The sequence below is a fragment of the Rutidosis leptorrhynchoides genome, chromosome 11, assembly GCF_046630445.1.
Source record: "Rutidosis leptorrhynchoides isolate AG116_Rl617_1_P2 chromosome 11, CSIRO_AGI_Rlap_v1, whole genome shotgun sequence".
NCBI classification, from domain to species: domain Eukaryota; kingdom Viridiplantae; phylum Streptophyta; class Magnoliopsida; order Asterales; family Asteraceae; genus Rutidosis; species Rutidosis leptorrhynchoides.
Window position 1 is genome coordinate 374,952,717 of NC_092343.1, and position 14,628 is coordinate 374,967,344.

Below are 14,628 nucleotides of genomic sequence, written 5' to 3' on the forward strand. Positions count from 1 at the left end.
CACATGGGCTGCTAAGAGCTGATCATTGGAGTGTATATACCAATAGTACATACATCTAAAAGCTGTGTATTGTACGAGTACGAATACGGGTGCATACGAGTAGAATTGTTGATGAAACTGAACGAGGATGTAATTATAAGCATTTTTGTTAAGTAGAAGTATTTTGATAAGTGTCTTGAAGTCTTTAAAAAGTGTATGAATACATATTAAAACACTACATGTATATACATTTTAACTGAGTCGTTAAGTCATCGTTAGTCGTTACATGTAAGTGTTGTTTTGAAACCTTTAGGTTAACGATCTTGTTAAATGTTGTTAACCCAACGTTTATAATATCAAATGAGATTTTAAATTATTATATTATCATGATATTATGATGTACGAATATCTCTTAATATGATATATATACATTAAATGTCGTTACAACGATAATCGTGCTTAATGATATGTTTACTTATCATAATATCATATTAACTATATATATAAACATATATATGTCATCATATAGTTTTTACAAGTTTTAACGTTCGTGAATCACCGGTCAACTTGGGTGGTCAATTGTCTATATGAAACCTATTTCAATTAATCAAGTCTTAACAAGTTTGATTGCTTAATATGTTGGAAACACTTAATCATGTAAATAACAATTTCATTTAACATATATATAAACATGGAAAAGTTCGGGTCACTACACACGGGTCCTAAATTACACTCGCCATGCTCATAAACAGGAACAGAAACTGGGGCAGCCTAGGAAAAAACATGAGAATAAGCCGGGCCTTGAAGCCCCTTAAGCCATAAATCTCAAAATCAGGTCCAACTGGATCTGAGATAAAACAGCCCGGCCCAACAATGGTATCAGCAAACAAATACCCAAATCCTTGGATACCCTGATCGTAAACCTAGCACACTCCAAAATCTGACCTTGATCACCTACTACAGTACTACCTCATCTTTAACCATACCACAACTTCTGGTAAAAACACCTTTATCCAAAGCATTTTTTTAGCTCCTCAAACTGTTAAGAGTTTGATCCATCATTAAACATCCCGTTCGATCACTGACGAGCCCCCATCACAATTTAGGGTTTTACTTTACTGAGCTACCTTTCCTCTTCTAGGTAAACTTAATCTTTTAAATCTTTATCAATTAATCATCCGATCTGTGTTTTATCTCAATATTTAGTTTGATTTTGTTCAGTTGTGATTATTTCGTTGACAATATTTTACTTTTTTTTGCTAAAAGATCATCGTTTCTGATGTATACATGAATAGATACGGGTTTATATTTATATTTTGTTTATATAACTTTCATCATTTGTTATATGGCTCAAGTTGTTAAACTTTGATTATAGCAATGGATGTTTTTCTATTTGTAAGAACAGTATTCAAGAGTTATTTTTTTTTTATTTTTTTATTTATTTTATTTTTTTTGTATTTTAACAAGATTAATTATTGTGAATAATCATGTTTTGTATCAAAAATACTTTGCACAGATTTCCGTTTGTAGTTGTATTTGTTGCACAGGTGACAGTTAATAGTTTATTTTTCCATGTTCTTGGTCGGTACTCTGTAATCATTTATTTAATTCATTGTTATAGACTAATAATACTAATTTTATAAACAAAAGATGACAAAACCCAAATTTTTTATTATGTAAATTTAATATTTAATATATGATTTTGAGACAAATTATTTATAGTTATGAAAGTTACATTATGTTATAGATCTAATCCTTTTTATTCGCAGTAAAGATGAGGTATATTAAGATCCATAAAGCAAACCTTCAATGCCGTCTCATTCAACATCATCTAATCACAAGAGCTATCAATATGACGTGTTCGTGAACTTTAAAAATAGGTAAATTAGATAATATATTAATTTGTGTGAAATATATACAAATGAATCCAAGTTTTATCTTGAGTTTGAGGGATTTATTATTAGCTCTTAGATTGACTTTGATCAATTGCCAAGATTAACTTTAACAAATATAAGTATTTTTGGGCGGAGGGGCATTTTTGTCCATTCAGTGCACATATTTTTTTACACCCACACTCATTCTATCGATCAAACGTTCCATTCTCTCGTTGGTACCAAATTACAGTTTACGATAAGTTCTTTTTTTATGCAATTTCCTTCATTTTAATAATTCGTACCATGCACCTACCTGCCTAGTTGAAAATTAATAATTCGTCTTTTTAATTGTATCATGCCTTACTTTTTCTTCCCTTCATTTTTTGAAAAAAGGAAAAAACCTATACCTTCAAGTTCGATAAGGTGTTTTCACCTCAGTCAACACAAGACAAGACGACGTTTTTGATGAGATATCACAATTGATACAAAGAGTCGTCGATGATTATAAGGTATAACTTTGGCACTATAAAAGTTGAGGCATGCAAAATTCATTATTCGAGCCGGGGATTAATCGGCAATTCGGGGATTAATCGGATTGTACCTTGTATACATTACATATAAATATTAAATTTCAAAATTTTAATTTGAGTATATATAGAAGAAAACCCATAAACATATTAACTTATGCATTTTGATCAAAAACTTCAAAGTTCTAATTTAAATTTATGTTAAAATGTTGATCAATTTTGACTTTGACCGTCTTTTGTTACCAAATTCGATTTTGACCCATCAATTGACGTTGACCAATTTGATTAAACCCATTTACTATAAAACAGGATCAGGGAAGACGCACACCATGATCGGCGAATCACACGACAAAAGAGGATTAATACCTTGGTCAATAGGAAAAAATTTCAATGATCGCCAACATCTTCACTTTGGAATTCAGGTCTGCAATCGAATCTCTTTCATCATATTTTTAGTATTTCTTACACATGTCAATCAAGACCCATACACAAAGGATTGGTCAATTAGGCAACCATTTGGGTCCATTGAGTCTCGAGAAAAAATATGGAATGGGTTCAATATGGACCCATCTTTAGTCCATTAAAATATTAGAAGGTCCATCCGTCTAGTCTCCAATGTGCATAAACTTGAAAGTCAAATCACTAGTCAGGTCACCAATTTTTGTGAAATGCTGTCTAAGAAAACAGAATCTGCGGTGGGACAAATTAGGGATAGGTGTTAGCTCTGACACGATGAAAACAATGTTTATTTCTCATGTCCATTACATACAATAGAGAGTCATATATACTGAATATTAACATAATCAGAAATCATTTCAACTATGAAATCTTTTGTGTTTATTTGATTTAAGGTTAGGTTTTGGGTTGATAATGGGTAATAAACCCCATTTCTTGTGAAATTTCAGATTTTAGGTGTGTAATTTGGGTATGTAAACTCAAATGTTGTAGGTTAGGGTTTAATGACGAATTTTATAAATTGCAAGTCTTAAAATTGGGCATAATATACACTTCTGTAAGGTTTTTGCATGCTAGCTAGCTTATTTTAAATAATATTGCTTTAACACTTTAATTACAATTATAAAAACAAATCAACCCAACTATAGCTTTTATACAATTTGATATTCCGGATAAAGTGGTGTCTAGAATATATCGGTTAGACTTGTTGTACCGAATCTGATTCTTCAAAAATTGAGAACAAGGAGCCGAATGTGATTCAAGTGTGCTTAAATTGGGAAAATTGAGATTGATTGACTGTTTTTTCTAGGGGTGAGCAGAAAACCGAATTAACCGAACCATAACCATTTTAATCGTTAAAACCGAACCGAATTAACCAAACCGAACATAACCGCTTTTATGGTTAACGATTTTGGATTAGCCGAATTTTATGGGGCGGTTAGCTGGCCCGAGATCCTTCATTTCAAATTCTCTAGATAATTGCTTCTTCAAATTGCGTATTTCAACCATATCAGAACCTGCAATTAACATATCATCGATATAAAGAAGCAATATAATATAGGAGCTCTTGAAATTCTTCAAATAACAGCAATGATCTGTAGAACTTCTCACGAATCCTGTTTTCTCCATGAAATTATCAAATTTCAAGTACCACTGTCTGGGAGCTTGTTTCAAACCATACAAGCTTCTCTTTAGATTACACACAAGACTCCCCTTTCCTTTGACACGAAACCCCTCTGGTTAAGACATGTAAATGTCTTCTTCAATGTCGCCATGCAGGAAAGCTGTTTTAACATCCAACTGTTCTAAGTGTAACTTCTCGGTTGCAACCATACTTAGAACCAATCTGATAGTCGTCATCTTCACTACTGGAGAAAAGATTTCAGCATAGTCGACTCCTTTCTTTTGTTGAAATCTTTTGACAACTAATCTTGCTTTGTATCGTTTAGAACCATCCCCTTCATTTTTGACTCTGAAAACCCATTTATTCTGTAACTCTTTTTCCTGGTGGTAACTTGGTCAACTTCCAAGTTTAATTTTTCAATAAAGATTCCATCTCGCTTTTCATAGCCTGCTCCTACTGGAATGAATCTTTCACCTTCATTGCCTCAGAATAACTTTCTGGTTCCCCATTCGGTCAAAAGAAGATAGTTAACTGTTGGACTAAACCTCTCTGTCTGTCTTGTGACTCGTGTAGATCTCCTGACCCAATTGGACTGGTCAGATTGTGGTGGGGGCTGCTCATCATCAGAATCTGAGCTCCCACTATCTGAAGTCTGCTCGTGATCAGATTACAAGCTTTCACTGTTAGGAACTCCCACTGGAACTTCAGTTTCATACTCTGGAGTTTCCCTTTCATCTTCTCTAGTTGTCTCTGTGTCAACCTCAAATTCAACTGATTCTTTTTCTTTTGGTGTTGAGTTGAAATCCTTGTACAATTCTGCTTCATTGAAGGTGGCATGTTTACTTCTAATAACATGTTTTCCCTTGTTATCCCATAACCTGTAACCCATGTCATCTCCCCCATAACCAATGAACACGTACTTCTTTGCTTTTGCATCAAGTTTGTCACCATCTTTATTAATATCATATGCACTGCACCCAAAGATTTTTAGATGCTCATAACTGATTGCTTTACCTCTCCATTCTTCTTCGGGTATTTTGAAATCAAGCGGAGTTGATGGAGAACGGTTGATCAAATAAGCGGCAGTGCTTACTGCATCAGCCCATAGAGTCTTTGGTAGCCCACAATTAAGTCTCATGCTACGTGCTCCCTCATTTAAAGTGCGATTCATTCTCTCTGCAACTCCGTTTTGTTGTGGAGTACCTGGAACCGTCTTGATCATCCGAATGCCATGATCAGCACAATAGTTAACGAATTCGGTGCTGATGTATTCTCCTCCATTATCCGACTTCAAGCATTTTACCTTCAAATCACAAGATAATTCAACAGCAGATTTCCATTTCTTAAAAGCTTCAAATACATCAGATTTATTTTTAAGAAAGTAAACCCATACCATGCGTGTTGAATCGTCAATGAAAGTAACATAATAGCGTGCTCCTCCCAATGAAGAAACAGGAGTAGGCCCGAACACATCCGTGTGTACTAGCTCCAACTTCTGAGCCTTTAAAGTTCTGCCTGCTTTTGCAAAGGTGACCTTCTTCTTCTTTCCTAGAACACATGACTCGCAAAAGTCCGATTCAACTCTCTTTAGACCAGGAATTTTACCATTAGACACTAGCATTTTCATTCCTTTGTCACTCATGTGACCTAAACGTTGGTGCCACTGACTGGTTAAGCTTCGATCATTGGAAACTGTATTTACTTCATTAGCTGGAACTTCTGCCATATAAAGAGTGCCTCTCTTCTTACCCTTGGCTATTACTAAGTTCCCCTTTATTACTTTCCACTGACCTTCACCAAATAGCACACTATATCCTTGATCATCAAGCTGTCCAACAGAGATTAGTTTTTTCTTTAGGCCAGGAATAACTCGGACATTTTTCAAGGTCCAATTAGTGCCCAAAGAGGTCTTCAGCTCTAAGTCTCCAATCCCTGTAATGTCAAGACAATGATCATTAGCCAAACGTACCTGTTCGTAGATTCTTCATCAAATGTGGACTTGGGGTAGCATGAAACGATGCTCCTGAATCCATAACCCATGCATCAATTGTATTCTCAATGCAGCAAACAAGGACGTTATCATAATCATCTGTTGCAACTGCAACATTAACTTCCTTTGGCTTTGATGATGTTACTGGCTTAGTGCACTGGTTTCGGAAGTGTCCAGTCTCCTGACAATTCCAACATTTAATATCATTCCTCGTTCTCGACACACTCCTCCTTCTTGACTTTGACCTGCCCCTGGTGGTGTTACTTCTTCCTTTTCTCTCCTACCCCTCTCTTCTGTGCTCAGCAAGTTTCCTGATGGTTCTCCTGAACTCTTTCTTCTTATATCTTCTCCAAGAATAAAATCACGAATGCTCTCAAACTTTAGCTTTGAGGACTCTGTGGATCCACTGATAGCTGTGACTGAACCTGACCAGCTTTCAGGTAACGAAGATAATAATAGAAGAGCTTTGACTTCGTCATCGAACTTGATATCAACTGACAGTAACCGAGAGATAATATTGTTGAAGTTATTAACATGATTTGTTACTGAAGCACCTTCTTTCAACCTGGTGTTTACCAACTGTCTGATCAAAAACACCTTGTTAGAAGCAGACGGCTTCTCATACATATTTGCTAAGGTCTTCATCAAACCATGTGTCGTGGTTTCATTCACAATATTAAAGGCAACACTTTTTGTCAACGTGAGTCTGACAACTGCTAGGGCTTTCCTGTCAAGTGTTTTCCACTCGCCGTCTTTCATTCCTTCTGGTTTATTCTCATTCAAGGCATCTATCAGATCCTTCTGACATAACAAATCTTCAACCTGCATCTTCCACCACCCAAAATCTTGCCCATCAAACTTGTCGATTTTGATCCTTCCTTCTTCTGCCATTGTAAAAAAAAAAGTATTGGATCTGAGAACAACAGCAATCTGATCTGTAACAGTATCAGAGTCTGGTGACGGCTAGGGTTGATCTGGATCTGTAACAGCAGAGTCTGGTGGTGGCTAGGGTTGATCAGCAGAGTCTGGTTGCGGCTAGGATTTAGCACCTGCAATTTGATCTGCAATCTGATATGTAACGATAGAGTCTGGTGGTGGCTAGGGTTTAGCACCTGCAACCTGATCTGTAAAAACAGCAACAACAGCAGCAACGACTGGATCTGTAACAGCAACAACTATGATTGACGGCTAGGGTTAGAACCTGAGCTCTAGATACCAGTTGTTAAGGTTAGAACCTGCCTTCTATCAGAGTAGAACCCTAATCAATTAACAATCACAAACAAGCAAGCCGAATAATAAACACAAAAAAAAGAAAAGAACACGAGAATTATAGTGGTTCAGTTTCTAGGTGAAACCTACATCCACTTTGGAACTAGAGAGTATTATTAATTTGGAGGTGATTATTTACAAGTACAATGAGAGACTATATATAGACTAAGAAAAGAACAATAAAAGTCGGCCCAACCAATTAGGGTTGGCCAGACCCTGACTTGGTCACCAAGTAAACTCCAGGCCTGTTTTTATTGGGCTTAAATACCGAAGCCTACACCTCAAACACCCGTGCGTTGCACGAGAGTTGTACAAATTAGTATTCGATAACGTTGGTATTGATCAAATATATAATACAGTTACAATGAAAAAAAATCAATTATTACTATATTACTTGTATCAAGAGCATTAGTATTGAATACTAACGTGAGCCGTGCTTTGCACGACAGTTGTATAAATTAGTATTCGATAACATTAGTATTGATATATATTACATGTATAAAACGATTACAATGAAAAAAAAAATTCTTACTAATAACATCTGTATCCAAAAATATTAATATTGAATACTAACACATAAATTATGAGCATGTTTATGTGAAAAATTGTTTATTTAAAAATATAAAGATAGTAGCTTTTACTTAATAAAATATTAAATTTATTGAATTGAATAATAATTAATATTTGATATAATATTAGTAGATAACATATCAGTCCTTATTATATAATATTAGTAGATAAAAAATTATTTATTATGTGATAGGTATAAAAGTATTATGATACAAATAATTTAATTTATATAAGAATATAATTCTATTATAATGTTTAAAAGTCTAACTTTTTTATTATATTTATTAAAATTCACCATTAATATGTAAAGACTTTAATTAATACTCCTAATAGTATAATAAATACGTACATCTTTTTTATTATATAATTAGATATATAGAAACTTTAAATTACACACCTTTAATTCTAGGGAGTTATTTTAGGAAATTATTAAGAATAATTCTAGTTAATTAAGAAAATGACATGTAGGATTATTTAATTCAGATTAATTGAGAAATTGACACGTAGGATTATTGGCATGTGCTTTATAATAATGTGTGTGTATATATATATATATATATATATATATATATATATATATATATATATATATATATATATATATATATATATATATATATAGGGTTCAATTAAGAACCTCAAAAAGATACAGAACTGCAGGAACTCTTATTAACCGTTGGATTAAATACATCTATGGCTAGTATAATATACGAATAATTAAAAATTAATTAATAATATGTGTACACTAAAAGGGGCATTTACGGAATAAAAATAATATAATAGGGATCTGAAAACTTAATTTTTGAAAGATAACCGACGCTTCAGTTGAGTGAAATCAGGAACAACGGTTCGATGAACAAATTAACGATGATTCGATCTCCGATTCTAAAGGGATTCAAGCTACAATCCCGAATTTTAATCAACTATGCGTATAACTGCAATTTTATTTGTTGTTATTTTATTTATATGAACCACCAATATTCAAGAACAAAAAAAATTTGGTGTGTAATCGTCTGAACCCGAGGTATGTTTTCTTTTATATGTTCATATTCAGCGAGTAACATTAGAATGGGTTATTCATATTACTAATTATTGAAAGCAAAACATTTTTTTTTATTTCAGAGCTGTAGTATATGGAGTCGTCGAAGAAGAAGTCGAATACTGCTGCGAAGAAGACAGGTATGTTAGTTGTTCAAAGTATATATGGTGCAAATAGTGTGTCTTTGTTCACAATTTAGTGCAGACGCATGTATTATGTAGTATGTGCATAAATGTTAACTAGATAATTTGGTTGAATCTTGGTGTTTTGACCTCTGGTATGGAATTTTCTTTTTTATTCACTTGTTTTGATAAGTTCTTGGAAAGATGTTCAGATGATGACATGTTTGATATTTGATGTATGAAATTATGTTTGAATATGTTCACATTTGATGCCAAAAAGTTACTGAATTTTCTGTTTGGTTATGAGTTTATGTTAAGATGACAAGATACTGCAACATGATCATTAGGTTATGATGTTCAGTTGGTGAAATTGCTTTAATGTTAACATGTTAATCAAGCGTTTTAATTAACAGAGGTTATAATATGGTTTGTTCATTAATGTATGACAGGAGAACAATTAGAGATGTGTAGTTGTTCATTAAAGGAACATGTTTAAGAAAACAAAGGATAACATGTTCTGTTTTTTTCAGGTGTCCATTACTTGAACATTGTCCGGTTGGTTAAGATGAACATTATGTGAATATCTGTTAATGTTAACATGTTATTTTTGTGTTTATCAGGTGTTGTATTTAATTAGGATAACAAAATACTTAATGTTTAATGAACAAAGGTACACGTGTTAATGTTAGCATGTATTAGTTGTGGTTTCAGTAAACTTGTCTATTTAGTGTGCGTTATGTGAAAATTTATAAACGTTAACATGTTCATTGTGTTATATTTATAATTGGTAACATGTTCATTTGTAGTTTTTAATTGGTAACAAAGTAACACATGTAGGTTTCTTAAACAATGGAAATTGTGTTTTAATTAACAAGGGTGCACGTGTGCAGGTTAGCATGTTTGGATGTTAATTAGGTCTGAATGTTTTTTTTTTTTTTTTTTAATGTTATATTTATTTTGGTGAAAATGTTAATGATTCAAACCAACAATTTAAAAAATGAGAAGTTTCGAAGAATCTGTTGGTTGTTAACATATTATTTTATTTTGTTCACCTGTATTTGATAAGCCCTATTTCCAGATTGTAAATGCATTAATTATTTTTTTATTTAATTTGTTAGTTTGTTGGTGTGTTGATGTATTGGTTACCTGGGCAAACGTTATAGATATGATCATATTGTTCACTGGTTTAATTGATTGATAGGAGAACATTTATAGTTGTTAAGTTCTTAATTAACAGAACATGATAATAACAGCCTATGATAACAATTTTTTAAGAATTTTTGTAGTTGTGGTTTCAGTGAACCTTTTTAGTTGGTTAAGTTGTGCATTATGTGAAAATTATGTAATTGGTAGCATTAGTTGTTAATTTTAACGAAGAAAAGTTCACGTGTGCGCATGTTTTGTTGTTAACTAGATAAGGATGTTCATTAGTCGATGTACAGTTATTTATGTTGGTTAATTTGGTGAACATCTTAATGATAACAGGCTAATAATGGCAAAAAATGGTTACGTAAACAATAAGATAATATGTTAGGATGTTAATATATACTGTTCATTAGTTCACTTTTATTTAACATTATCATTTGTTAGTTAATTTGTTGAAAGAACGTATCGATTGCTTAGTTATCGTAAAAATATGGTTAGTGTGTAGTTGGTAATGACTAACTTTATGTAATGTTCTAATAATAGCAGCATTAAGATCATCTGGGAATAGTCGCCTAAAACTGAAAAAAAAACTTGGCTGAAGTAGAAGATAATGATTTCGACGTTCATCAGGTAAGAAATAAGTATTCTGAAGGAAAGTCAAATAGTAACAAGAAAAAAGGTGATTTGAGCAATAAGCATGCATCAGAAAGTACATTGCCTTTAATTAGAACTAGATCTTCGCCGAAGCCATTGTTCACCGCAATTAAGCGTTTGAACAAAACGCAAAAGGAAAGTGTTAAAGAGATGGGGTTTGGGGGTCTACTCAATTTTAATATTAGCAGATTGCCTGGTAAGTTAGGGTACGTTGCTGTCGATAAATTCGTTGATGATGATTTGGATTTCAAAATGAACGGAAAATCATTAGTTGTAACAAAACAAACAATCCACGATATGTTTGGGTTACCAATCGGGGGGGTAAGCTTAAGATCCTTGAGTTACAGTAAGGTAAATGATGGAATATGGGAAGAATGGTTTAAACAGTATGATAAGAGGAGCGTAAGCCCGAACGAAGTACAAAAGAAAATCAAGGAATCTGATGTTGCAGATTGGAACTTCAAGTTAAATTTCCTTGTGTTATTCACAAGCGTGTTGGGGGGATCATTTACAAGGGGAACATGCAATCTAATGATCTCTAAGTATATTCGCGAAGAAACGTCTATCAATAACGTTGATTGGTGTGGTTTTCTGTTTGAGTCTGTTAAACAGTGCAAGGGTGGATGGCAAAATACCGACGAATCAAGTTTCTTTGTCGGTCCACTAGTGTTGTTAACAGTAAGTTAATCTTGTATTTTTCTTTGGAATACTATAAATCATTGGTTAACATGTTTGGTTCGTTTATATTTGTTAATAATCTGATGACAATTTAAGTAATAATGTACCTTGTGTATGCGATGTGTAACCTACAAGAGTTTAAAATTGCAGTTGATTTATGTCGATGGAACAATAGTTAAAGGAATGGATGTTGAGCAAAAAAGGCCGGCAATCAATTTTTGGAGTTATGAACAACTGAAGAAGAGAGAAAAACTAGAGCTAGATATTGGAGAGTTAGGTGTAGTGAGACTGAGAAATGGTGTTGACGTTGACGAACTCTGGAAAAAGAAAAAGATTGAAGAATAGCGTATTACTCCTGAAAAGTCAGCCAGAATCAGAGATAAAGAGGGCCAGGTTAGGAGTATATCTTTGTAATATTTGTGAATATATACTATGGTATATACGGCAGTTTAAAAGTTGGGGACGTAGAGTACGCAAGTCATATCAGGAAATGTTAATATTGTTAATTTGTTATGTATTGAACCGAAATATTTCACGGTTTGTTAAACTAGTATGTGGTTCATATTCGTTGCATTATTAACAATTAGTTCCTAATATTAGCAGGTGTTAGTAAACAAGATGGAGAATATGAATCAGCGGATTCTCAATGAAAAGTTACTTCTGGAAGAAACCATACGGGAATCGCGAATAAAGTTCCCTGATAGTCTAGTTATCGATGCGTTTGCGCATAAAGTAAAAACTTTATTTGGATATGTTGATGAAAACGGAAAGTCAGATGTGTCAAATAGCGAAGATGAACAAACAAGTATGCCCAACAACTGTGTAGATGTACCTGTGATTGTTTCAACAAAGACTGATGAAGTGGACAATAATTTGAATGCATCATTGGCTCCTTGTAGCCAATGGTGGCATGATAATTTGGATTTAATAGAATAAATAATGCACAGCCACAAGAAAGATGAAAATAAAAAGAAAGGATCAAGTAATGATGCGGCGATGGATTTTGAGCCGCCAAGTTTTAGTTTAGGTTTTACTCAAGAGTTTATGGAGAATGATAACAAGCAGATAGTGGCTTCGCAAGTAACAGACGAGTATTTAGATGTCGAACCAGTTAGTGCTATAAAACCAACTAAAGGAAATGCAGATAATGGGAGACCTGTTAGAACCAAACGAGTAGCAGAATCTGGGTGTTCACCTTTTTATGTACGAATTGTGGATGTTAACGAAGGATTTAACACTGAGGAAAATCAAGTGTTGAAATATATACAATCCGGGCCTGGAATGAGAACGTAAGTTAGATGTTATTTTTAGTACCGTATTTAAGGTGTTTGATGAAAAAATGCAATGGTTTGTTGTTTACTTTATTATCTAATGAACAGGGATATTGTGTTTCAAACAAGAGAGGGTGTTGAAAGTATATTGGACACGTTTCACAGCTTGCTTCCAGATAATTGGGTTGCTTCACCAATTATCGATTGCTGGTCTGCTTTACTGAATCTGGAAGAAGAGAGGAGGGGTAAAGGCGCACGCAAAAGATTGTTTTTTCATAGTGGAATGTTGGTGAGTATGACTGTAACAGATTTGTGAACATGTTAATGATAATTTTTGCTGTAATGTTAACTTTATTTATTTTTATTTTTTTTTGCAGAAAGATGGCATGATTGATGGTTCGATGTCACAAAAGGATTGTTTTAATCTTTTTGTGGCTAATATTTGAAGAAGTTGTGATGGGGGACAGAGAACGTCGGGCTTTACCAAACGTCGATTTAGTATGTTAAACGTGATGGGGTTTGTTAGGCCCAATAGATCTATCTTAGGATTCGCGTTAATTAGGGTGTCTGTTCCCTAATTCTTAGATTACCAGACTTAATAAAAAGGGGCATATTCGATTTCGATAATTCAACCATAGAATGTAGTTTCACGTACTTGTGTCTATTTTGTAAATCATTTATAAAACCTGCATGTATTCTCATCCCAAAAATATTAGATTTTAAAAGTGGGACTATAACTCACTTTCACAGATTTTTACTTCGTCAGGAAGTAAGACTTGGCCACTGGTCAATTCACGAACCTATAACAAATATGTACATATATATCAAAGTATATTCAAAATATATTTACAACACTTTTAATACATTTTGATGTTTTAAGTTTATTAAGTCAGCTGTCCTCGTTAGTAACCTACAACTAGTTGTCCAACGTTAGATGTACAGAAAAAAATTGATATATATTATCTTGAATCAATCCACGACCCAGTGTATACACGTCTCAGGCTAGATCATAACTCAAAGTATATATATTTTTGGAATCAACCTCAACCATGTATAGCTAACTCCCACGTTACTGCATATAGAGTGTCTATAGTTGTTCCAAATAATATATACACATGGGTCGATATGATATGTCAAAACATTTGCATACGTGTCTATGGTATCCCAAGATTACATAATATATTAGAATACATGTATAATACAATATAAGTTAGCTAGGATATGATTAATATAGATTTGTTACCAATTTTCACGTTACTACAACAAGAAAAATTATCCAATCTTGTTTTACCCATAACTTCTTCATTTTAAATCCGTTTTGAGTGAATCAAATTGCTATGGTTTCATATTGAACTCTATTTTATGAATCTAAACAGAAAAGTTATAGGTTTATAGTCGGAAATATAAGTTACAAGTCATTTTTGTAAAGGTAGTCATTTCAGTCGAAAGAACGACGTCTAGATGACCATTTTAGAAAACATACTTCCACTTTGAGTTTAACCATGATTTTTGGATATAGTTTCATGTTCATAAGAAAAATCATTTTCCCAGAAGAACAACTTTTGAATCAAAGTTTATCATAGTTTTTAATTAACTAACCCAAAACAGCCCGCGGTGTTACTACGACGGTGTAAATCCGGTTTTACGGTGTTTTTCGTGTTTTCAGGTTTTAAATCATTAAGTTAGCATATCATATAGATATAGAACATGTGTTTAGTTGATTTTAAAAGTCAAGTTAGAAGGATTAACTTTTGTTTGCGAACAAGTTTAGAATTAACTAAACTATGTTCTAGTGATTACAAGTTTAAACCTTCGAATAAGATAGCTTTATTTGTATGAATCGAATGATGTTATGAACATCATTACTACCTCAAGTTTTCTGGATAAAGCTACTGGAAATGAGAAAAATGGATCAAGCTTCAAAGGATCC

At 33.3% G+C, this 14,628-nt stretch overlaps 1 protein-coding gene across 3 annotated transcripts; it reads left to right on the forward strand.

Annotated features, from left to right (window-relative positions):
• The first annotated feature begins 914 nt into the window (after positions 1–914).
• On the forward strand, positions 915–13,203 carry LOC139876874 (uncharacterized). Of its 3 annotated transcripts, none has more exons than XM_071864273.1 (11): positions 915–1,120; positions 1,749–1,859; positions 2,247–2,362; positions 2,690–2,802; positions 8,911–8,967; positions 10,639–10,725; positions 11,201–11,427; positions 11,578–11,820; positions 12,031–12,716; positions 12,807–12,987; positions 13,076–13,203. In XM_071864273.1, the coding sequence occupies exons 9-11, from the start codon at positions 12,367–12,369 to the stop codon at positions 13,142–13,144; spliced, it is 600 nt and encodes a 199-aa protein (XP_071720374.1). In that variant the 5' UTR covers positions 915–1,120; positions 1,749–1,859; positions 2,247–2,362; positions 2,690–2,802; positions 8,911–8,967; positions 10,639–10,725; positions 11,201–11,427; positions 11,578–11,820; positions 12,031–12,366; the 3' UTR covers positions 13,145–13,203. The 3 variants fall into 3 exon arrangements, with proteins under 3 accessions (XP_071720374.1, XP_071720373.1, XP_071720375.1); XM_071864272.1 differs by having other exon boundaries at positions 10,642–10,725; XM_071864274.1 differs by lacking the exon at positions 2,247–2,362 and having other exon boundaries at positions 10,642–10,725.
• Positions 13,204–14,628: the final 1,425 nt, after the last annotated feature.